The sequence below is a fragment of the Paramormyrops kingsleyae genome, chromosome 2 (assembly GCF_048594095.1).
Source record: "Paramormyrops kingsleyae isolate MSU_618 chromosome 2, PKINGS_0.4, whole genome shotgun sequence".
Lineage (NCBI taxonomy): Eukaryota > Metazoa > Chordata > Actinopteri > Osteoglossiformes > Mormyridae > Paramormyrops > Paramormyrops kingsleyae.
The window spans coordinates 33,551,903-33,574,971 of record NC_132798.1 but is presented as its reverse complement, the minus strand read 5'-3'; the positions used below and the strand labels follow the sequence as shown (position 1 = coordinate 33,574,971).

The 23,069-nt window shown below is 42.0% G+C and overlaps 2 protein-coding genes and 3 long non-coding RNA genes across 7 annotated transcripts; 3 read left to right on the top strand and 2 right to left on the bottom strand.

Moving 5' to 3' along the window:
* Positions 1-456: 456 nt before the first annotated feature.
* LOC111852730 (uncharacterized) lies at positions 457-2,078 on the top strand. The gene is made up of 2 exons (XR_002840311.2): positions 457-593; positions 857-2,078. It is a non-coding gene; the product is annotated as an uncharacterized lncRNA (long non-coding RNA).
* On the bottom strand, positions 1,721-11,117 carry rnft2 (ring finger protein, transmembrane 2). Of its 2 annotated transcripts, none has more exons than XM_023828939.2 (10): positions 10,988-11,117; positions 9,629-9,706; positions 8,926-9,422; positions 8,739-8,815; positions 8,471-8,571; positions 7,914-8,067; positions 5,345-5,494; positions 4,976-5,041; positions 3,239-3,340; positions 1,721-2,711 (listed from the first exon to the last, which is right to left on the bottom strand). In XM_023828939.2, exons 2-10 carry the CDS (start codon positions 9,673-9,675, stop codon positions 2,577-2,579), a joined length of 1,329 nt encoding a protein of 442 aa, XP_023684707.1. In that variant the 5' UTR covers positions 9,676-9,706; positions 10,988-11,117; the 3' UTR covers positions 1,721-2,576. The 2 variants fall into 2 exon arrangements, with proteins under 2 accessions (XP_023684707.1, XP_023684706.1); XM_023828938.2 differs by lacking the exon at positions 10,988-11,117 and adding an exon at positions 9,977-10,255.
* Positions 10,286-14,950, top strand: spring1 (SREBF pathway regulator in golgi 1). 2 transcript variants are annotated; one of them, XM_023828940.2, is made up of 6 exons: positions 10,286-10,702; positions 10,791-10,918; positions 10,997-11,153; positions 11,483-11,634; positions 12,284-12,397; positions 14,708-14,950. In XM_023828940.2, the coding sequence occupies exons 1-6, from the start codon at positions 10,699-10,701 to the stop codon at positions 14,828-14,830; spliced, it is 678 nt and encodes a 225-aa protein (XP_023684708.1). In that variant the 5' UTR covers positions 10,286-10,698; the 3' UTR covers positions 14,831-14,950. The 2 variants fall into 2 exon arrangements, with proteins under 2 accessions (XP_023684708.1, XP_023684709.1); XM_023828941.2 differs by having other exon boundaries at positions 10,304-10,702; positions 13,406-14,950.
* A 1,982-nt stretch (positions 14,951-16,932) lies between these two features.
* Positions 16,933-18,005, top strand: LOC111852742 (uncharacterized). Its single transcript, XR_002840313.2, has 3 exons — positions 16,933-17,059; positions 17,267-17,396; positions 17,682-18,005. It is a non-coding gene; the product is annotated as an uncharacterized lncRNA (long non-coding RNA).
* A 10-nt stretch (positions 18,006-18,015) lies between these two features.
* On the bottom strand, positions 18,016-20,567 carry LOC111852741 (uncharacterized). The gene is made up of 3 exons (XR_002840312.2): positions 20,494-20,567; positions 20,171-20,298; positions 18,016-19,687 (listed from the first exon to the last, which is right to left on the bottom strand). It is a non-coding gene; the product is annotated as an uncharacterized lncRNA (long non-coding RNA).
* Positions 20,568-23,069: the final 2,502 nt, after the last annotated feature.

Genomic DNA, 23,069 nt, shown 5'->3' with positions numbered 1-23,069 from the left:
ATTTTAACTGATTGAATAAACCGTTAAATCATATTCCATCGCTCCACCTGTATCAGAATGACAAAGGGGTTTGTCCGACGAGGCGAGCGCTTCAAGAGTTAATGATTACCTTTCTCTTTTGGGAAAAGATGATGTAAACCCCACATCATGTGACACTTTAATAAATAATAGAGGAGAGAGAAACAAACACAGGGAAGATTTGATTCAGACAGTTAAGGGGGGATCTCCTTCCTGCACAAAGAGTGCGAAGGGAGGGGAAAAGAAAGCGAATATATAGAGAGATATTAAGAAATATGTGCTGTCTCCCGATGGACCAGACTTTGCCTCCGGCGGGCCACTCCATCAGCGCCCAGGGACTGGAGTCCTGCACCGGGGCGCAGCTCGCCTCTCGCTTGAGGTGGATCGGAGACCAACTGGAGAAAAGCAGGGCGACCGGCGGCAGGAGGAGCAGCAAGGGCTCGCCGGGAAACAACCGAGTCCCGGTTCGGAGACTGTTCGCCGCCTGCGCGGCCGTGCAAATAGCGGCCCTCTTGCTGCTTGTCAGAAAGCGACACCTGTAGGCACAGTGTCCTTCTGCATGAGACCAGCAACAGGTAAGAGACCCAGGTCACGCAGTGAGGTAATGCTGACAACTCCTCACCTGGGACAAGGTCCTCGCATCGGCCGTGCAATTGATATATTACCAACGCGAAACAAGCAGCATGCGATGTTTATAATAGCGACATGGTGATACCTTTGATAGATCGGTGCGCTGACATGTACGCACTTGCTGAACTATCCCGCAGACGACACCGGAGTCTAAAACGGTCTATTTCTGTCGGTAGCGTAACACGAAAAAAATGTTTATTCTTTATAGATGGTGCCTTCAGGATCCCAATGGAGGAGGTAGATGGGCATCGGACAGCCCGATATTTGCACTTGGGGAAACTTGTGCCAGCGGGAAGCGAGTTTGCAGCGGCTCCGCCTGCGCAGCGGGCGCGCAATCCTGCGCAGACCGAGCGAGACGCTTCCCATGCATCCAAAGCGCTTCATGCCGCTGTGGAGGTACTACTTCCAAGCTTATACTACATTTGTATAAACCTATATAGGACAATCTCTCTGTTTCTCGGACGAGTATTTGTTTTAGAAGTTGCAGAGCTTCTTCTTGATAAAGAGTTCGGTGTGCATTCAGAATTCAGTTTATAACGCACTGGACACGCGTCGTTTCTCCGTTACTTGACCACTACCTTGATTTATTTATTTATTTGCTGTTGTACCACAACTAAATGTGTTTCAGGTTACTGGTGGTTTAAGCTTGTGGGTTTCGACCCAACGTTATTGTTTATACATGACTTGAAACCACCCGTAATGCCGGGAATAGTAAGTTGATGTCATGGTCCCTTGGTACTTGAGCAAGGGGAAAAACTCACTAATATCACTTTAGGATTATAAGTCTTATATAACTGACCTCTGAAAAGGATCTCACATCCAGTATACTTTTTTTTTGCTGTACATAAACAACGGGGGAAAATGAAGTTCTCTCTTTTAAAAAGGGAAATATTTGAAACGTATAACACAGTCTTTAGGACTTTTTTTTTTTTTAATTATCCCTACCAAATGATCTTTCTTTACATTTCACTGTACTTCTGGCCTGTGAAATAAGCTAACTGAATATATTTTATCCAGCAAATCTTATCTAAAGACAGCAGCAAGTGACCACCACACATACAGTATACAGTCATTTTTACTACTGAGCGATGATATTTATTAAAGCACTGAATCTCTAAATGGAGAATGCTCTGTGGCAAACTTGAGAGGATGTGAAATTCACTTTCTATTTTCTAAAAGTTTTGTATACAGGGCTTTTGAGCTCACCTTTTGTAACAGTGTTAAGGTAGATTACCTTAAATCTTGGGAGAAGATGCATTTACAAGCATGTAAGTTTTTCATAAGCTATAATGTTTTTGTATCATTGCAGAATTGTGATATTATACAAGTTATGAATTTGTGATTTTACACATGTGCTCTCTGCTGTTCCTCAACAAAAATCTTGTGATTCCTGTGACAGATTTAGAAAATAAACTTTTCCATACAAATTTTCTGAGTGCATTTCTAAGCAACACAAAATATTTTAAATAGAGGTGTAATATTACAGTTTCAATTGGTGTTTTAATTACACTTTCCCGTTTCAGAAATTTCATTAAAAATGAACAGAATACAGTTTAGCAGCATGCAGAAAACAAATCACATATTCCACATAACTGACTTCTCTTCAGAGTCAACAGTAATTCATTGTCTTCTAGTAATAGTACCTGATTTCCAGAACTCCCTTCCATTTTTTAAGTGTGATGTAATGATTTTATGCTGATATTAAAACACTTGTCCTTCAGTCTCAGAAACACTAGAGGGCAGCCTCAATCGATTTGTCATTATCACTCAAAAGTAAACACACAATGAAGTGAACACTGAGGATTTAAAACACGCAAGCTCAGTTTCAGCCGGTCGACCTTACTGGTCTTCCACGGAAGGGTTTGCCGAGCAAATGCACGGTCCTGGAAAGGCAGCTTCTTGGAGTTGTCGCTGTGAACCCAGCCCGGCTAGTACACCTGGAAGTGGGCGGAGGTGGTTCCGTCCTTCCAGGGACGTGGGGTCTCGACAGCCGAGGAGCGACACAGAGGGCACGTGCGCTCCCGCTCGAACCAGAGGCACAAGCAGTCCTCGCAGAAAACGTGCTGAGACAGACAGGCGGTTTGGGTTCTCAGTATGCAGCCTTATGAACGCGGGAGGATCACTCATAACTCTGATATTACCTCTTTAAACAATCAGCTTCTACTTTCACATAAAACTAGACAAATACAAGACTATTAAACCCTGGTCTTTACTTTACTTAATATGTCTGCAGAGGTATTAAGAACCTTTAAGTTTTCGTTCAATGTCTCACACAGAACATCATGCATTTTACACACAGCTTATCACACCCATATATTGGGGTGGCAGATGTAACTGTACTTCATTTTCTGGTCTTGATTTAGGGGCTGAGGGTGGTATGGTGATGTTGACTTTAATCTTTAAGGCTGCAGGCTCAAGTACCAGAAAAGCCCTACTGTTAAACCTCAGATAAAGGTTATTAACCCAAATTATTATTATTGTCATCATCGAATAACTAAGAGAATTTCTCATGCTGCAATAGCGTGGATGCTATAGACATGGCAAACACACTCCAGTTACCCCACCCACAGCACCTCCGGGGGGGGCTTACCTGGCACAGCAGAGCCATGGGGTCCCGGAACTGGGTCTGGCAGATGGCACAGAGGTCCCCCGCCTCACTACACTGTTGGCTGCTCGCTCTCACGCCGAAACTCTGAGGGTCACAAAGAGGTCACCTGACCACACCTCATGAAATGTCACAAGCTCAATCCCAGCAGGGAACCTTAACCGTCAACCTGAAATGCTTCAGAAAAAGTGCAGCTGTACAAATGATTAAAATTGAAACACGAAGAACGACAACGTAAAATCTCTGCCTCTCTTTTGCTATATCAAATGCTATTATATTTATTATTCATGTAAAATCTCTCAAGTCTCTTTTCGTTAAAAAAAACACAAAAAGGTCTGCAGGCAGACAAATCCAAATCAAATCTACTTAAATCTCATTCTAAGCCCCGAACAAACCTCTGTAATGAAACACACCAGTGTGCATAAAACGCTTTAATCTTTAAAAATCAAGCCCATAGAACACACAGGAAGTGTGAGAGATCTGAGTTCCACGGTATGACAGCTCAGCAGAACTGAAATCCACTGATACTGGGGGTATTTTTATCTATTTCTTTAATTATCCTGCTGACACCTGGATACTTTGATTTAATCTAACAAACAAGCGTGTATCTTGCCATACAGAAACATGTGGATTTATGAGTCTGTCTATTATTTTGGTGGTCGTGCTTTTGGCAATTGAAGCAATATTTTAAAATAACCTGCTTGAAAAATTTGCCCAGTTTCTGCCTTTCAGTGGAATTATACAGCCTTCACTGCACCCAAGTACTGCAGTATCCAGCTTAGCATCTTCTCTGGGTACCAAAGGATGCAGGAAGACAGTTTATCATCATAAATTACAGCAAGTGAGGAAAGCCCAGGGTCAGAGAGCAGGATCGACCAGCATCCCTGGAGAAACTGGGATTAAGTGCCTTGCTTAAGGGTCTGAAGGAGATATGATTACTTGGTGGACACGCACGCACACACACACACACCAGGCCTGTAATCGAGAAGCACTATACGAATCTTACAAAGATTTATTAACTCACCAATTGATGCCGTAGGTGAAAAATCTCCATACTACCCAACCAGATCACTCATATGTCCAAGTCCACTATCAAAATGTACACTAGCCACCTCATAGTAAACCCTGGGCTCTGGCAGAATGGTTTATGTATAAAGTGAGACCCCCATATTCACAGTTTCAGTTATCCGTGGTTCACCGCGATCCAAAAAAAAAAGAGTTAAAAAATTTCAGAAGTGGCTCATTAGTTTTCTTGATACTTGATATTTCTCATTGCTATGTTGTCATGTGTCATTGTAAAATGTGTAACAATGCCCTATGCTTTTCATTGTTCCTTTATCTCTTGAGGATTAGGCTAAAACGTCAAAATCCCTTTCATTCGAGAAACGGTACAATAATGTGCTACCTTATTATTACCATTTTCAATATTGATAATGTCTTATTGTGCATATGTACATGAAAATCATGTTATATATGCGGTTATATATGGTTTGCTGTTATCAGTGGTTTTTGCTTGTCTGTGGAAGGTGCTGCAACGTATCACCTACGGACACGGGGGGACTACTGTACTATAAATTAGGAGGTGGTTTGTAACCCGCACAAAAGCTAAGAAACACACTTACATCAGTTAATTGATTAATCAACTGATTCATTTCATTTTTGTTTTGTTTTGCTCAAAGGAGGAGGAGATACCAGAAAAATGTAAAAAGCAGATTCTCTCACCTGGGAGCTACACAGGATCATTAGAGCTTTCCTTATTCCCACTAATCGTCCGCAAACATCAAAAGACTGCAAGAGAAAAGACATCCATCAGTGTGACCCTCCATATGATCACCAGACATTCATGTACAAATACATATACAGCCACACTTATACCACTCAGATACTCAAATACTGCACAGTCTTTTCCTTTGTGTAGAACAAAGATAGTTTCAACAACTATATCAACAAAAATGTCTTTCAAGGTACAGTTTTTGGTCTGTGCAACAAGTAAAATAACCACTATAAATAAAATAGTGAAGTATGTCGAAGTATGTCGTTGGTAAGTTGCTTCACTCATCATTGTCGTCATCAGCTTCATCACCATGGTACCTTGCACAGGCTGTAGATGATGATGAGGGAAGCCCCAAGGAGATAGCTGCCAGATGGGTCCTCAGCCATGATGTATTTATACCACAGCTGGATGGGCACCAGAGCCCGGAAGAGCTGGCTGAACTCTTCAATCATCAAGTAGATCTTCCCCTGGAGGAGGGACGTGGAGACGTGAAACCAAAGACGCAAGAGGAGTACCTCGAAATTAACTCTCCCTAGCACTCGCAGTTATACAGCTCAGAGATCTGCTCCAACTGGAATGGTAAAGAGAAGGGGGGGGGGGTTATTTGGGTAATGAGCGCAAGGCCCAGTTTGGCTTTGTCACAGGGGAAATACATAAGAAAAGAAAACAAACTATGGGTCAGGGAATAGTGCATCAACACACTCTGTGGCCAAAATATTATAAATGCTACAAAATAACCATACTGCAATATGCAATATTACTGTATGAGCAGATGGAGGATGGGGTGGGGGACATCAGGCTTTTCAAGAGACTGTTCCTCTGTGCAGGGAAGTCTTTATATCTTACACCAAAGAGCAGCTCCAAAATGGCACGACTCCAGCAGCCAAGCGATTTGCAGCTTCACCAAGACAGAGGCAATTACCAGCACTGTAAGGAAACTGGCAGAGGGCGACCCCCCCGGCTATCCAGTCAGCGCCGGCAAACCTCAGTCAGCCAAAAGCAGACCAGCCCAGAAAAGCCCTGTGGTCTACGTGAGGTGGATACAGGATCTGAGGGCACTCCTAACACTCTGGGCTTCAGCACGCATAATGAATTGTTGGATTTCACCTGACAAAAATTAATCACCTTCTTCTGGGCCCTGCTAGCATCTAGAAGCGGGCACCGACCTCCATGAACAGGCAATTTATCTTCCTTTCCTATGTCCCTGGAGCGCTGCTTCCTGCCTAACCCGCCCCGATTCCTCCGACCGAACCTGGACTCCAGCCAGCGGCGGCTCTGCGACCCCCGTCACCCTGCGTTTCCGCAACCCGAGCCGCTGCTCCGCCAGCGCTGGCGTCATTCCGCATAACCGCGGTTTCATTAACCTCCCGAATAACTATCTAAACCCGAACGTTTACCGGCGTCCCAAGAGGAACGGGCGCTGCGTGCTGCTGTTAATGAAAACAGGTGCCGGGTATGTCCTAAAGTATAATTAACAAACTGAAAATACGCAAATTCAGAATCAGATTTGGCATTGGTAATAAATCATCCGGAAATGTCTCGCGCACGCTACACATTATTATTATTATTATTATTATTATTATTATTATTATTTTCAGGTAGTACGGCACGTCCAAGCTAGCGCCAGGCGCCCGGTGGTGTAGGTCCGGTCCCGGGCCGCCGTAATGAGAGCGGTGATTTCACCGGGAGGCTCCCCAAGGGAGGGGGCAGTGATGAGCTCAGCTGCATCGCAGAAATCCCGGCGCTTTTTTTCTCAAGAGGGAGCGACTGGCCGGATATACTTTCGTTTGTGAAATACAATTAATAGGCCTATGCTAAGAAACGAATGCGCATATCTGGTAGTCTGGCATCCTACCAATAAAGAGAAACACATGTTCTAGGGGAACGATAAAGGAGTCAAATTGTCATTAATAAACTTATTGGCCTACTAATTACATTTATGCGCAACACTGTGGGTTATCACATTATTTTGATATTTCTTCTTCAGTATCCAGGACTAAACTTTATACTTAAGTGCAAAAAATTCATGAAATATATACATAAATAAATACATATATAGCCTACATTTTGGTCATTAAAAATGCCATAATTATCTATACATTTATTCATTTATATACATCATTTATATTCATCTCTGGAAAAAATTAAGAGACCACAGCAAAAATTTATGTCACTAATTTCTCAGTTTAGGGTTATGCATCTGTGTAAAATATAAATACAGGTTCATCCCCGTTTCTAATTAATGAAGGGCTTCTTCCTTGCTTTATCCTTGCTTGAGTCCTGCTTCTAGAAGCCTGATATGAACTGTCCTAGCAGTGCACTTCACACCTGCACTTAATGTTTCCTGTTCCTGCTGAAGGTCACTTGATGTCATCCTCCGATTTATGAGGTACTGCTGGATAAGTTAACGGTCATCTCTGGCATTAGAATGTTGCTTCTGCCCTCTACCTGGCTGGTTTCTGGTAATTCCCAATGTCTCCTGCTTCACCTTGTTCTTGTGTACTGCTGTCTTAGAAACGTTGAGCCTGGAAGCAACCTGCCTCACAGTGTAACCTTCTGCCAGCAGAACCAGGATTTAAATATGCAGATTTTTCAAATAATATAGTGGTTTCTTGATTTTTTTTTCCAGAGCTGTATATCTACGTTTCAGTATTTCTACATTGCTTCATTTATTTATTTATATATTTTTGTCTCTGTATGTTAATAAGGTAGGCGGGTCTAACCTCCCTCAGTGTAGGATTGGTTAAAGAGGTGGGATAATAAATAAAAGAAAGAATGTGGAAATACAGAAATAGTCCTTAATAACAGGGGCCAGAGGTTTTGCAGGTAAATACATCCATACACTCATTATGAGGGGCCAATTTGAGACCCCAAAATGAAACATACCCTGGACTTGAAGGCAAGGAGGATTTTGGGTAGAAACAAGATGAGGCATTTGACCCCAATAGTGAAATACTTCAGGACGAAGTCGGTGATCCCCACCACCCAGATCAGGTCAAAGAAATCAAAGCTGTCCATGTTTGGCTTGGCAAAGAGCAAACTGTGGGGGGAAAAGATCCAGGAGAGCTTTGTGTCACATGACATGAAACTATTTTATTTTTATTGACCTAAAGAAACAGACTATCTGTAATTCCAATATCTGTGCTTACAGATTCCTACTTTACAGGATGTATCAATTATTTAAATAAAATCAATAATTTTATACATTCGACCAAATTAGACAGAAGCTGAAAATATGGAGCATGATTGAATAAAAAAAACAAAATACTCACAGAAAAAGTTGACAGAAAAAAACCAAATATCCCTTCAGCAAAAGAAAAAAGACATACACAACTGAATAAACAAACATATGGAGATGATGGAAATTAAAATATAAATGGCTATATGTACTACAAGTGAGAACATGCTCAGCATGTTACACCAAAATGCAGAAGCTCAGTTACCTGTTGTATAATTCCTCAGTGCTAAACGTGTAATAGAGATACAGGGTGTTCCCAGCCAGGAATGCCAGAATCCAGAGCGTGACAAAAACGGACCTCTTCTCCTAATCAACACAAAAGCCAAAACAGCTGCCGCCACATCCACAACAAAGCAGTAAAGATAAGTTCACTCTGACATTAATACCCCCATATATTTTCTCTATAAAGATTAGGAGGTTAGGTGTTGCTTCCTGGTTCTCTTTCCCTCCCTGCATATTACAGCCGGCCTTACCCGTAACGACACTTGGTGCTTGAGAGCCGAGTTGGCGAACGTGAAAGTGCTTGCCATCCCGATGCACACAGCAATGCCTGGCGTGACCGTGCATGCACACATACACACACACACACCAAGAAACAAGGTTAGACATGTTTTCAACAAAAAACACAACAGGCCTAGCAGCAGGCGGGAAGGGGCCTACCCAACTTGTGCTGAAAGCAAACTTTGGCCAGGAGGATGAGGATGAAGGGGAAGCCTTTCTGGAGCCAGGATACAACAGCTCGCAGCTCGGACAGTGCGGGCGCGGGGGTGGAGGGGTCGTCTCCGCCGTCGTCCCCGCTGCCATGGCGGTCGGCCGCGTGCAGCAGGGACGAGGAGGAACGGTGCTGAGAAGGCTGGTGGTAGTGGTGATGGTGGTGGTGGTGGAGGTGTGGCTGGGGGGGGCGCGGCAGGTAGGGGCTGCTCTCTGGCCGGTGAGAGCCCTCCTCCCGGGAGGAGGATGCGGCCATCTGGATGAAGACCTCGGACGGGGAGCCCAGGACCAAGCCGGCAGCCTGGAATGGGACAGAGGCCACGTTGGCGGACGGGACGCCCACCAGGCCAGAGAAGAGCTGCTGGGGTGAGGGGTCAGATTTCAGGCAGTCGAACACCCCAGCTTCATCCAGACTGCTCTCTGACCCCATTGTCTGGCTCCTGCTCCTAAATAGATTTAAAAAAATAAATGAATCCCACAACCAAATGTTATAACTTTCATTAAATTTAGATCCATAAACGTGGCTATACAGTATTGTATTCTTTCTTACTCTAATCGATGCAAATTTATAACCAGGAGTTCATAAAAAAATGTATGAAGTGTCTCCTAGCCAAGTGCTGGCGACATACGGACAAAATGGACTAGAGCAAACCTTTCAGGGGGCATGCCATCGGTGTTACTGCTGTGTCTCCTCTGCATCACATCTAGCTCATCGCCACTGGACTTAGATCTGCAGAATGCACGGAAAGGAAACGAGTCACTACACCGCAAGGACTAGTGAAACACATACATGACTCATATAACGAGACACATTAATAAGGAGAAAGGCAAATCGATTTCAGGTGTATTTAGTTTCATGTACATAAACATTTATGTAATCATTTTACACCTTGTGCACCAATAAGAACAGAAGCCGGTATGCACTACTATAGGGCTACATTTAAAATACGATCAAACTAACGGCAGTTTATACTAAACCCAGACGAAAAGCTCAGCTTACCAATATCATGTTGTTATTGTCACAGCATCCCCTGTCATGCTATTCTTTCTACCAAAACCTATTAATCCTTCGGCACAACGAGAGCCGCCGCAGACTTGACATTAGGACAGCCCTAAACAGAAAGTACTTCCGGGTCAAGAAAAAGTCTGCGTTTAATCGGATGATAGTGCTATTTGCCTAATCTGGAGCGTTACAGAACGCCTCGTTGCAAGAAAATATTGTATTAATCGAACTGTTTTACAAGGACATGCAATCGGCACCGTTCTAGCTTGTTTTACAAGATATAGCTAGCCTAGCAATCCGGCGAGTGTCTCTGACGTTATTAAGGCGTCACCGAGCAGCTTCCGGGTTCGGCGTCGCTGTTTGTTTTTGCTTCGTGTGGTTCGGCTGTATGCTACAGGTTCGGCACGAAAACCTGTACGACGTTTGGTAAACGCGGCGGCTGTTTTCCCGACCCAGGACAGGCCTGCTGTAGGAGGCTTTGTTTTTCATCACGCACAGACTAGTCTAGCGCTCTGTCGTCTTTCGGTAGTCCGGCATGTCAGTCGGCTGCGGTCGAGGTGGGCCAGTTCGTTAGCGGATTGGTACTCGTCCCCGGCCCCGCCTTTTGGGTTCAGGTTTGTCTGGAAGTTGCTCCGGCTTGTTGTAGGGCGATCATACTCGATGGTGTAACCCCCTTGTTCGCTGGAGTTGACAGCCCCCCTATTGTCATGGCTTGAGAGATGGGTTAGTAGATCACCGACCCGAATGGCTACCCACAGCTAACCAAGTAGTGGCAAAACCGGCAATTCCATTTCTGCATCCCTCCCCCGAGGACTCCCTACACCGATCCTCGAACCCGACGTCCCCATGGTGCTGCGCAGGCTTCTCAGGAAGCGCTGGGTCTTGGCCGTCGTCTTCGGACTGTCCCTTATCTACTTCCTGACCAGCACCCTGAAACAGGTATACCCCGGCACCTCGGAGTGCCTTTGGGCACCGTCTTTCTCTGCGATCAGTCCTCTAATGCTGTACCTTATTTAGGAGGAGAGGACCGTGCGTGATCGGACCCTTCTGCAGGCGAGGGACCCCGAGCACCGCATCCCCTGGAAAGTCCGCTTCGACCTCGGTAACAGCAGCAGGCAGATAACGCAGTGCCGAAACTCGATCCAGGGCAAGACCCTAATAACGGACGAGCTGGGTGAGTAATCGCCCGCTGCCAGCCCGATTTCATTACCTTTTTCGTTTCCTGCTCTGATAGTCATCTGTCTGTTACAAATTACAGCTTTTGATATATTTTTTTGATATCTTTGCAAGTATAGTTAAGGTTCAAACTTGAATGACATGCAGGCGCTCAGTTCTTCTGTTCTGAAATGTGTCAGCAGTCTAGCTAAGGGAAAGGGCTTTTAGTTTCACTTTGTGTGATGTATATATGTCAGGCATGCCCTACTTAAAATTGTTATTGTATTGAACATACTGGTGGATCGGTTGCTTACAGTGAGTTTAAAATGAGTCTTAAATGTGCTCCAGGTTACGTCTGCGAGAGGATCAACCTGCTGGTGAACGGCTGCTGCGACATCAATACACCCAGCTCTCGGCAGTTTGTCTGCGACACCTGCCTGCTAGGGGGCTGCTGCAGCGTCTACGAGTACTGCGTCTCCTGCTGCCTGCAGCCCGACAAGGCAATGTCACCGCTGAGACTCACAGGCCATGCCAAATAGATCAGGTCCCCTGGAGGGAATTGTTGTTGTACCCTTGAGTAGAGGGATTATTTAATTGCAGCCCTTGTAGATGCTTTTATTGAAAGCATATTTCAGTTTGGCTGATTTATACAATTGATTGTTTTGCTGGAGTGACTCAGGTTAAGTTCTTTGCTCATAGGTAGTGCAATCGGGCCCTTTGGGAGGTCTGAACTAGTAACCTTTTGACCTCTATCCATAATCACATTGCTGTCTGCTGATGCTAGCTCAAGATTAAAACATGAATTACGGTTCAATTTGTTGGTTTGTTTGTAGATCATCCAGCATAGTTAAAACCAGATATGAAACTCCAGTCGTCTTTATCTTCGCATATCTTTGCTCTTCCTAGAAACCAGTGAGCCAATTTAATATAAGCAGGTAAACAAGTGAAAACAATTACTCTGGGGGAAGGATATATACAGATTGTTTTTTTAGTTAGATTAGGATTTATTGTTAGGCTACTTTAGGATATTTTGGTATTATTTAATATGAGCATAAACATATCCCTGTCGTCAGTGCGAATATTTTGTAATGTTTCCTGTCTGGACTTTGGGTGATTGACAGACTGGCCTTTTTCACATCATCTGTACAGAAACTTCTGCTGGAGCGGTTCCTCAACAGAGCAGCCGAGAGTTTCCAGAACCTCTTCACTGCGGTGGAGGATCACTTTGAGCTGTGTCTGGCAAAATGCCGCACCTCTTCACAGGTGAGGGTCAAAGATTTGAGGCAAACCAAAAGGCTTGACATGTGAATAGCTCTTCCAATATAGACATATAATACATATATTATATTTATACATTGTCTTTATTGGCTTCTCCCATGTGAGTCACACATCCTGTTGTGTTGATTGACCCATGTAACAGTATTGCTGCCCCTAAAAATATTCCTTATCACAGTGCAGTACATATAAACACCTACAGTTACAAAATCACTGAAGTGGAACCCTATGAGAATACAGTGCGGGTATTATCTGAGATTGTGTATTGTGTCTAGCACCTGTTTGCAATGCAGATGAGTAAATAGTGTCCCCTGCAGGAGCTTTGAGGACCTGATGGCAGACAGATGGGGGGGGGAGGGAGGGGGGTGGTGATCACTCTTTATTGTGCCTGAGGTCACTTGAAGAGGTTGGCCTGGTTCAGTTGGACTCCAGTCCAGTACATATATAGTGTAATCGATAACCAGAACACAGACATGACTCATGCACGAGCACAAGTGCACTACAAGATTTTTTTGCATCATGAAAACTTATTATTATATTATATTTGGTAAAATATGGGATTATCTTCTTATACGTGCAATATGGAAAAAATACAAATCCCTGAGTTACATAATAGATAAGTCTATAAGGGCCTTGTGTCATCGTGCCCAAAACAACTCCAAATAAGCCACAAAATAAAAACATTGACCGTGAGCTACATTGTGCTGTGCAATAGCGCTTTTCTTCCTATGTTTTCTTCAACACAAAAAGTCGCACGGTGATGACCAAGACGTACTCAGACCCATAATGTTAGATGCAATGTGACAGCAGACCAGCGAGGCAGTGGGTAGGGGAGACAGTCGTGCTCGAGCACTGTACAAGGCAACTGGGGCGAGTGTGAGTATGTCCTTAGTTAGTCATTACCCCTCCCAGGTCAAAAAGAGCATGAGTGATTGCTTGAATATTAGCTTTCACCTTCCCAGACGCATCATCGCTTTGTGTCTGTCTCTTTGTCAGAGTGTCCAGCATGAAAACACCTACCGCAATCCACAGGCCAAGTTCTGCTACGGGGAAAGTCCTCCTGAACTCGCACCGATCTAATCTCAAGTGTCCCGTCCTCCCTGAAGTTGGGGATGGGGGGCGCCGAGTGTCCTGGTGAAGGTTGTGTGACATGATGAGGATGAAATTACCTCCCATCTGTCATGGCAGCAACGCAATGGATAACATCCTCACCTGCTCTGCTATGGCAGATGGTTTAAATTACACTTCATAAGTGCAAAGAATACAACGTTATCTCATCAATGATGATTATAAGGTTCCACTGGCTTCTCCATATCTCTCTTCATATCTTCAACATCAGGCAGAAAAAGCTGACACGTCCACCAGCCTGACACGAGAAAGTCATTTCTCCGAAGACTGCATTGCCATACACTGCTTTTTGGGTGACTGCTCAGTTATTAGTAATATGATATTCTGCTTTACATATAGTGTCAAATGCGGAATGGAAAAGTTGCTTAAACGTCACATTTACTCTCTGCTTACTGTTTTGTAGTTTTGGTGTTTCGGATGGAAAAAAGGTTTGTTCTGTACGTTCTTAACATTTAATCAATAACAATATGATAAGACCTCCAAAACGTCCTTTGATTTTCCTTCTTTCCTAGCATATTCCTATTCAGTCACTGTGAAGCAGGTGTACCAAGTCACCTCCAAATGAGTTTATTGGTATCAGGACCCCCCCACATTTCTATGTGTAGACTGTTGAATGGTCCCAGATCAGGTTTATTCTGTAAAATTAATTTCGTAAACTTAATTCTCTGTATGTCCCTCTGAGCATTCCCTGGGCAGTAACCTTAAAAACAATAAAGAAATGTGGGAAATACATTTTTTTATGAAAATGATTGTATTTGTAAAGTTTAAAATGAATGTTGCCGGGTAAAGATGGAGTTCTCACCCTTTTAAGGAATACAGCCATACTATATGACGGTGTGATTTATTTATTTATTTTGTTATTGAAGTTGTTTGATGACAGTTTGGCATTGTGTGGCACTTATAATGGTCAGCTATGTACTTAAATGTGGTTTCAATTCCTGAGTGACACACAAGGTGTTAAACATTACTAGTGCTATAAATTACTGATTGTCTTATTTCTGTAGCATTTTTCCCCTGACGATGATGAGCTGGATCTTGATATTCTGGTATAGTCTTAGTTCATTCTGCTCTTTCTTATAATGGTGTATAATGGATCATACCATCTTTCACAAAATTCCCCAACAGAGAGACAGTTTCAGACTGAAAGGGTAAGCTTTAATTTCTCCCCAGCATTACATGATCGAGGTCTGTGCTGCAGGGCCGTCCTCCGCCGCCCCATCTTCCAGGTGCTTCTCGGGACCTCGCCAACTGGCAGATAGAGATGGCATCCCACCCCCACGTCTGACAGAATGAAATCTCTAAAGCTACCGCCTTTGGATCAACATGGGAAATTTGACAAGTGCTGAACAATTAATCATTGTGATCACTAAGAAAATACAATCTGCATTATAATTAAAGAACATTAATAGCATACTTCATAATTGTGTGTGTGTTCCCCCCCCCCCCCTGCCCGGCAACTTGATTAATGAGAGTCACATGGGACAACCCTCCCTGATCTAGGAGCGGCGGTAGTAGGCTGGTGATGGAGATGTATGTCTGGATACCCGCTGATCATTTCCTTCACTGTGCCATTAACCAAAGAGGAGACCTCAAACTCCGCTTTTGCTGTGATTACTGAAATTGAATGAATTTTTTGCTAAGTGCCGCAGAGAGCTGAAATATCAAACGTGTAATGGGCTTTAGCAACTCAGTCATGTGGAAAAAAAACTGTACCTCCATGAATCACTGCAGCGTTAGTCTGACCCTTGAAATGATCCTTGACTGCAGATCTGACTCCCACAAAAAGACTCTGATGCAATTTCATTGGCGCCATGTGAAACCTTTGTGTGGGAGTCCTATAGTCCATTGGCAAGGGTTCTGCTATTTTAGCAGACCTCAGGGTGGAGTGGTGACGCTGGTGTTGGTTGGGTAACAGGTCTAAAACAGATCTACACCTTATGCAGTCAGTGTTCCATATTTTTTATATATATAAACAGTAATAATAAAATGCCATGCAATTAACTGCTAATTGGGCTAATCGGGGAGACAGAGTTATAATGAAAGCCAGCTGGTCATCCTGAGATCCAAGAAGTTAAAGAATCCAGCTTCACAGAGTCCACTGGAAATTAGATCTTAGTGTGGTGACTTCTCACAACATAAATCAATATGAAGCTTTTTTCTTAGCAGGTTTTCATTAACAGCCCAAGGACCATTACTAAAAAGACTATTCTAACATGCGGATTTTCCTCTTGAAAATTGCCATTGAACTGCTGTACTGCACCGTCATTAAGATGAGTTTGATTAGAGCGAACCTGCCAAATGCTTACTGCAAGTAGACAGAGGGACAGATAAGTATTAAGTAGTTAAATTTAATACTTTTCTGCACATTTTTCAAGATGGTAGTGAGGTACATTATTAAAATTCTACTTAAGGATATGACTTTCAGTCAGTGGTAAACAACTGCATGATTTCTCTTTATCAAAATTTTAATTCATTCCCACTATATATTAAAACTATATATAAATATATGTATATAGTAAAACATGGCCATAATATATATCATTTTTATCGTTATGCCATGAGCGGAGCTCCGTACATTTCGCTGGCTGTGTAAAATCAATAAAAGAGCAATATTATGGATTAAATAAGTTTAGCTATAGCTAACACCGTGTGGTGGCCAGTGAAAGTTAGAACTACGTAACTGCTATCCTAAAACTAGGGGATCCTATTTAAGATTTTGGTTAGGATGAAACGCAGCCCCAGGACAGAAATGAGAATAAATAAGAACTCAGCCAACTAGGTGAGATCGATCTGTTGTGACTTAGCTTGCAAAGTAACCAATCAGATGTTAGGTTTTGTTTCGAGTCCGCCCACTGAGTTGATGGGTGACTTTGACAGATCATTTTAATAGGGTTGTCATTTAAACTGTAATTTAAATAACAATTTAAAATAATTTTAGATAATCATTTAAATGACACATTTATTAATAATGATTTAAATGATAATTCGAATTAAAATTTAAATAGCCATTTAAATGACATTTATTTATGGAATACAAAATGTATTGTTAAACAAACACCCTCATAGGTTTTTCTGGAAGCAGAAACCTAAATTTATCCATTCAACGTCTACAAGATGTAGTTCCTCACATTCAGTGTAACAACCCATAAAAGTGCTGCCTGTTTGAGCAATGTGCCTATAGAAATGTCGGTTTCAAATGATCTGATCTGTGATCTGCACTTTGCATATTTATGCAACCCAAATGTGTTCAGGACTGAAATTTACTGATGAGGTATAAATTTCAAATAGAAAGTGGAAGGGATATATCCTGATCAAAGATGCCAATCCCTTATTTATTCATGTGGGTATTTCCCCCCTATGTTCATGCCTTTGGGAAGCTGGGAACCCCAGGCAGGAGATGGCATTCTGGAGGCATGGGATGGACACCATCTTGGTTACACCTGACCTGAGGTGCAGAGGCAGGACAGGCAATGGCCTGGGGCCTGAGCTGGGAGAGGGCCCCTGAGGGCAGCCAATTACAAAGTATGTTGCAACTACAAATCTGCTTTATTTTATTTTTTTTATTGTTTTTCACAAAAGTGAAAATAAAGGTCTTGTGTTTATTAAATTCTCTTTGCTGAGTAAAATTATAAATTTACACTTCACAGTAAAATTAAGGTAATAAATGTTACCATGCCGGGGGAGGGGGTGTCGGAGTGCCCCATGGAGTTTTTTGCCTATTTCCCCCAGAGTCCCGAGAATCACCTCTGGGCCTGCTGATAACAAGGATTTTCCTCGGCTGCTTAAGAACACACATTCAGCTCCAGCATGTCCTGTCGGTCATATGGAGCACCAGTCAAGAACAGCGTATTTCAGACAGGTCTGATTTTTTGTTGAAATTCCCCATAAAAAATTTTTTTTTTGCCCATTACCTGAAAACTCACTAAGAACACAGTCGGATAACATTTAATCATGTTATCTTTGAAGTGCTCAGTGACTTAGAAAGCAATATATAGTTTTTGATTAATACTGTATTTTTTTTTTATTATTGTGATTTTTAATGTGAGCATTGGCATCTCACTGAGGTAGTAATTAGAGCTTTGGTATTTGCATTATTAGCCTCCCAATAAATGGTCATTAGATAATTGCATATGATTTTTCATAGGTTCATTCAAAGACGTCAGACATGCTTACCTAGAGGCCAGATAGCATATTACTACCCAGTGTGGACACAAGCATTTGAAGAGTTAATGGAGGACTTCAGAAAGGATGAATGCATCTGTATCTGCACTCATGTGCAGCATGTATTTGAAATATCTGGCAAGCCGTATTTGACTGCATTGAAGGGGAAGTAAATTGCGCCATTGCATCTCAGGGTCAGTGATAACAGAATATGTAGTCATGCGGTCGCCAGCCCCCTGCCCACTGCATGCCTTCATCATTATTAGTTCACTCCTGCTAGGTGTCTCTTCACACAAATACCAGAAACTAAGCCTGCTGATTGACATTGATGCTATAATAAATGGACAGAAAATGTTTATTGGTCATTTTTTTAAATCAAATAAATAATTAATACATATGTTGTGACTAAAAACAACTGAAGCCCTCAAGGGCAGACGTCAGTAAACAAAATGGGCTTTACTGAACAAAACAGGAGCAGGGAAACAAATAAGGTGGCAGGGGGACAAAATGGGAAGACTAGTACGAGGAAGAGCACAGGTATCCAGAGGACTGACATCAAGAAGAAATAGCATCGATCCATAGATCTCGTCTCTGAACTGCAGGAGGAAACGTGGCCAACCCAGCATGAACACAGTCATATTGGCAGTTGAAACAGTGTGAAGCAACAGGGCCACCCACAAGGAAGGAAATACAGTGGTACCTCAGAACTTGATCTTAATCCATTAAGAACTCGGGTTTGAATCCTAAAAAGTTGGAGTTCTGATTGAATTTTCCCCATAAGAAATAATGGAAAACCAATTAATTGATTCCCAGCCCCAAAAAATTACACATAAATATGTTTTTTTTAGCATTTATACACAAAATGAACGGGATAAAACAAGAACTAATACTAAACATATCCAAGCACATTTAATTTATCAAAACAATAATTTTGTCACACCGCGTGGAGGACAAGCGAGCAGGGAGCGCGGAATCAGGGTCAGGCAGACGGAAATCCAAGAACAGGGTTTACTGCTGGCAAACAAGGCACAACACGGCATAGACTTCAATGACAGGACTGGGGAAACATACTTGAACACGGACTTCAATACACATGACTAATTGGAAATAACGAGAAACAGCTGATGACATTGGGATTTCACATGAGGTTAACGAGGGGGGCATGGCACACAGAAGGACCGTACGAGCCAGGCGTGACAAATTTGTAAAGTAAGAAAATAAATGTATTGAAACAATGTGCAATGGCTACGAAAATGATATAAAGTACAGTGTATTACCTGATATTTTCAACTGAAGCATTACCCCTTGTTTCAGCTGAGACGTGCCGCAGGACTCATTTCCCTGCGCGTACAAGTTATCTTAGGTCTGCGTTCACGGTTCGACTTCTGAGATTCAGATCGAGTTCTAGGTATTTTTTTTCCGAACTGGTTGGTTCGACTTGTAAGAAATTCGAGTTCTAATGAGGTTGAGTGCTGAGGTACCACTGTAAATACATTTCAATAAATAATTTCTTAAATACAATAATTTATTTCTGTATATCTCTGCTCTGGATAAAGAGAGGGAAGATAGGTGAATCGTTTTCTTCTACAAGTGCTGAAGTTTATTTGTTTGAAAGTACAGATGATTCTTTAAAATCCATTTGAGGAATTTCTCAGAAGCTTTTATGACTCCAACACTCCACTGCTTCCTGTCATAAACGGGCTTTGGTAGCTGTGGCTTTGTATGATGTTGACAATGATGTCCTAAGACTTTGTTCATGCAATGATTGAGATCCTCCATGACACTGATGGCATTTGTGAAAGTTTTACGCAGGGTTTCATTATTAGGGTTCAAGTCATTCATCTGGTCCATCAGTATGACGTTCAGAGCAGCAGCGATGAACTGGATGCCACAAGTAGCGGTCTCTTTCATTTTCTCAGGTCTTTCATCAGGGACATGAAGCACAGAGAAGTTGGTCCAACCATCAAAATTATTCCCATTAGCTCCCTCCTGTAGATAAAAAAAATTATGTTTAAATAGCTCCACAACAATGCTATTTCTTACATAACATATCGAGAGTAACGCACACTAATGAGGATGTTGCAAATATAACGGCTTGTGGTCAATAGGAGAGTCTGCAAGCATGCCCATTATAAATTCACAGAAAATAAGGAAGATTTTTCTGACATGACTGCTTAACCAACATTGACTAAGCGGTAGTCATCTGACAGGCAACAGCTATTGGCCCAGGCAGAGTAGGAGGCCAGGCTTGAACCGTAACATAAACCAAGGAGACAAAGCCAATAAAAGCATTCTAAACTCTAAGGTTGTCTTCTTGTTTCACAGGAACGCATTCGAGAGTATTGACAGTCAAAACTGTAAGTAGGCATCCTTCTCAACTGTTTCCTTATTGCATTTCTTTATTAAAATAGATGAAATTGTGGTCACGATGACTACAGCTGCCAGGTTCAGTCAAGATGAACATTTACTCACATAGGCGTCCAGGCAAAACTTTAAATGAGCTTCTGCAATGTTCGTTAAGCCCTTGTAATTGCAAAAGGGATTGGCTCTGGTAGAGATGAGGCACACCATCATAATAACTAGGGATAGTCTTCCTATACCTGGAAAAAATTCAATTGAAGATTAACAGTTACAATGGAGTAAATCATTCAAATTCACAGAAACATGTTTATGTGAGAATCAAAGAAAGTCTGCAAAAGCTCATATTTTAATACCATAATCATTATTTTCATCGAAAATTCAACAAATTTCAACAAAATTATGCATATTTCTTAAAATTGACATTAATTTATTACCTGTGAGATGTGTCTCGAAGACCGCTTTTCGTTGCATATTTCTTCGTTAGTTTTCTTGAAGGAGAAAACTAGTTATGGTTTCAGAGGACAAGGGGTGGCGGCTTTTTATACTCTTACTACGATTAGGTCATGATGTGGGCACACTGAAAGATCATATGATCAGCAAAAAAAGTTACATAGAAATGTACACGTCTTACGGTTTCAACAGTGGCCATCCTACTTGTAGTGATTAGCACTGCCGTCTCACATCCCTGGGATCAGGATTCAGCTCTCCACCATGGCTCCATGTGTGTGGTGTTTGCACGTTCTCTCCATGTCATAGTGGGCTTTCCTCTGAATTCACCGGATTTCCCCCACAGTCCAAAAACAGGTAAAATGGGGTTGCAAAGTTGTCCGCAGATCTGAATGTGTGTGTGCCCTGCAATGAGTTAGCACCCCGTCCTGGGTTATTCCCTGCCTTACGCCCATAGTTTTTGGGATAGACTCTGGACCCTCACAACCTTGAACAAGACAAGCGGTACAAAAAACGAATGGGTGGATTATTAGGCAATATAATCACCAGTAATTCCTGAACGCATACTTATCTTTTAGCAATTCACAGTGGAAACTTTCTATGAAGATCAGTTATCATTAGCAATCATAGTAGATGTAACAGATTCGATAGCACATATTTTAATGCATATTCTCCGTATTAGATTTCTGAATCAGTGATGTGAAGGACCCACAATCTCCTAAACAATCTAGCACCATATAAAGATTTATTTTTACTGTTTTTTTATCATAGTTTTTATGTATTTGGCCAAATTTAACATTGCTACATACTGTACATCACACTATTCATTTATTACCTTTATGTATGTTTGCCAAAGGGCCAAAAAATTCTGTTTAAAGTAAATGCAGTGGCTTGTATATACTGAATTTGCCTGCTTGTCTGTCACCTTTTACTAAATAAATATATCATGGATGGATAGATGCTATTAAAGTCTGAAAAATTAACCACCCTAGTAATAGATTTGCATTATCGCATCTGTATGGGGATGCTGGCTATCAGAATATGGCTTTGCTTGATTCCTTGCTCATGAAAAAGATGCACTGGGGTGTTACTTAGTCTGAAATGTAACATGGCAAACTCATCAACATGTTTCCCCATGGCTCTCTGCCATGATGTTGATGTTGCTATTAAAACAATCCAGTACATTTCATACATTAATTTTATTACTTTTATTCCCATTTTCACATGAAGAGTATGCATTTTTCTGTGTCAGTTCAGGGTATTAGCATCACTGCTGGGTTCCATTCAGAACTCAAATGAACAAACTTTGGGTTAGCAGTGCAAGTTGTAGCTGATGTTTCCCAGTGATTTCTGACACCCAACTAACCTTCTGCATCTTGGCTGGTGCACCACTTTGGTTTCACTTGCACAATGTTGCCCATGTTACCTCTGGACGTCGACCCAGCTGTGGCCCAGTACAAGATCTGGCACGTCCACGTCCTACTTTTCCTCCCGCTGTTCATCATGCACACCATGTAGGTTCTGTCAGTACAGACCACTTTCTGCACTCAGATCTTGTTTGCACTTCAGTATTTAATCCTTCCCTTCCAGAAGATTCCTCACTGGCAAAACAACCAAACCAACAGACCTCTCACATGACCAGCATGTCATCATTCCAGGCAAGGGAACAAAACTTTGGTGCATGTTGGGCATTTGTGGCATTGTTGGTTTGAGTGAGTAGTTTGATGATTATTATTTGAAATCCAATTGTATTAGTGAAACATATTAGTAGCTAGTGTGCTTTAGGTATAGTGAGATACATATAGTTATAGTAGGTGTAATATCAAGGTTTTGGTTAGATTCAGTTATAAACATCACAAAGCTAGATTGTGCATACACATATATTACACATAATTATAATAACATTGCTAACATAGTTGTACAAAGATAGATATGCAGGGGTACATATTGAGATAGAGGGAAGCTACATTTAAATAGTAATATGGATCAATGGAGGGGTGAGGCATTAAGAGACCTAGGTCTAGGACCTGGGATTACTTTGATTTAATATCCATGCACAAGGTGAAGTGTAGAAAGTGTAGTGTAGTGTTAAAATACTACAATAAGCCTCGTCTATGTTTAGACACCTGCGGTCTAATGATCAACTTTGTATAGCCTTTGTATAGCCTAATAATGTCATAGTGCAATGTTCTTTGGTTTATGGGCTATGACAGAAGATAAAAATAATCAAAATGAAATGATATTTTATTATACACATTTTAGTTCGTTTGAGCTTTGTGACATTCAAAACCAGCAGCAATGATTTTGTTGTACCGTGTTTGCTATAGCTGCAGTTCAGGTTTTTGCCAGCAGGCTGCGTACAGCCAGTGTTTTTCAAAACATTCGGAAACGTTGGTCATTTCAAAAGTATCAAAACTGTTTGATGACTTGAAATTGCCATTTCTAACAATCACGGCTACAGTTAACATGGACACAGCTAACACAGGGTAACTACAATGAACCATTGAGGAATAGATCAAGAGCAGGCACTTAAATACACTACTAACATGACAATGCAGAACAG

Bases quoted from the DNA above. Each gene is read 5' to 3' on its own strand.
- rnft2 (XM_023828939.2), bottom strand. From the start codon at position 9,675: ATGCAGAGGAGACACAGCAGTAACACCGATGGCATGCCCCCTGAAAG. The intron at 8,816-8,925 runs GTAGGCCCCTTC...CGGTCACGCCAG, and splicing joins TTGCTTTCAGCACAAGTTGG to GCATTGCTGTGTGCATCGGG. The intron at 8,572-8,738 runs GTAAGGCCGGCT...TGTGTTGATTAG, and splicing joins AGCACCAAGTGTCGTTACGG to GAGAAGAGGTCCGTTTTTGT.
- spring1 (XM_023828940.2), top strand. The intron at 11,154-11,482 runs GTGAGTAATCGC...AATGTGCTCCAG, and splicing joins CCTAATAACGGACGAGCTGG to GTTACGTCTGCGAGAGGATC. The intron at 11,635-12,283 runs GCAATGTCACCG...TCATCTGTACAG, and splicing joins GCTGCCTGCAGCCCGACAAG to AAACTTCTGCTGGAGCGGTT.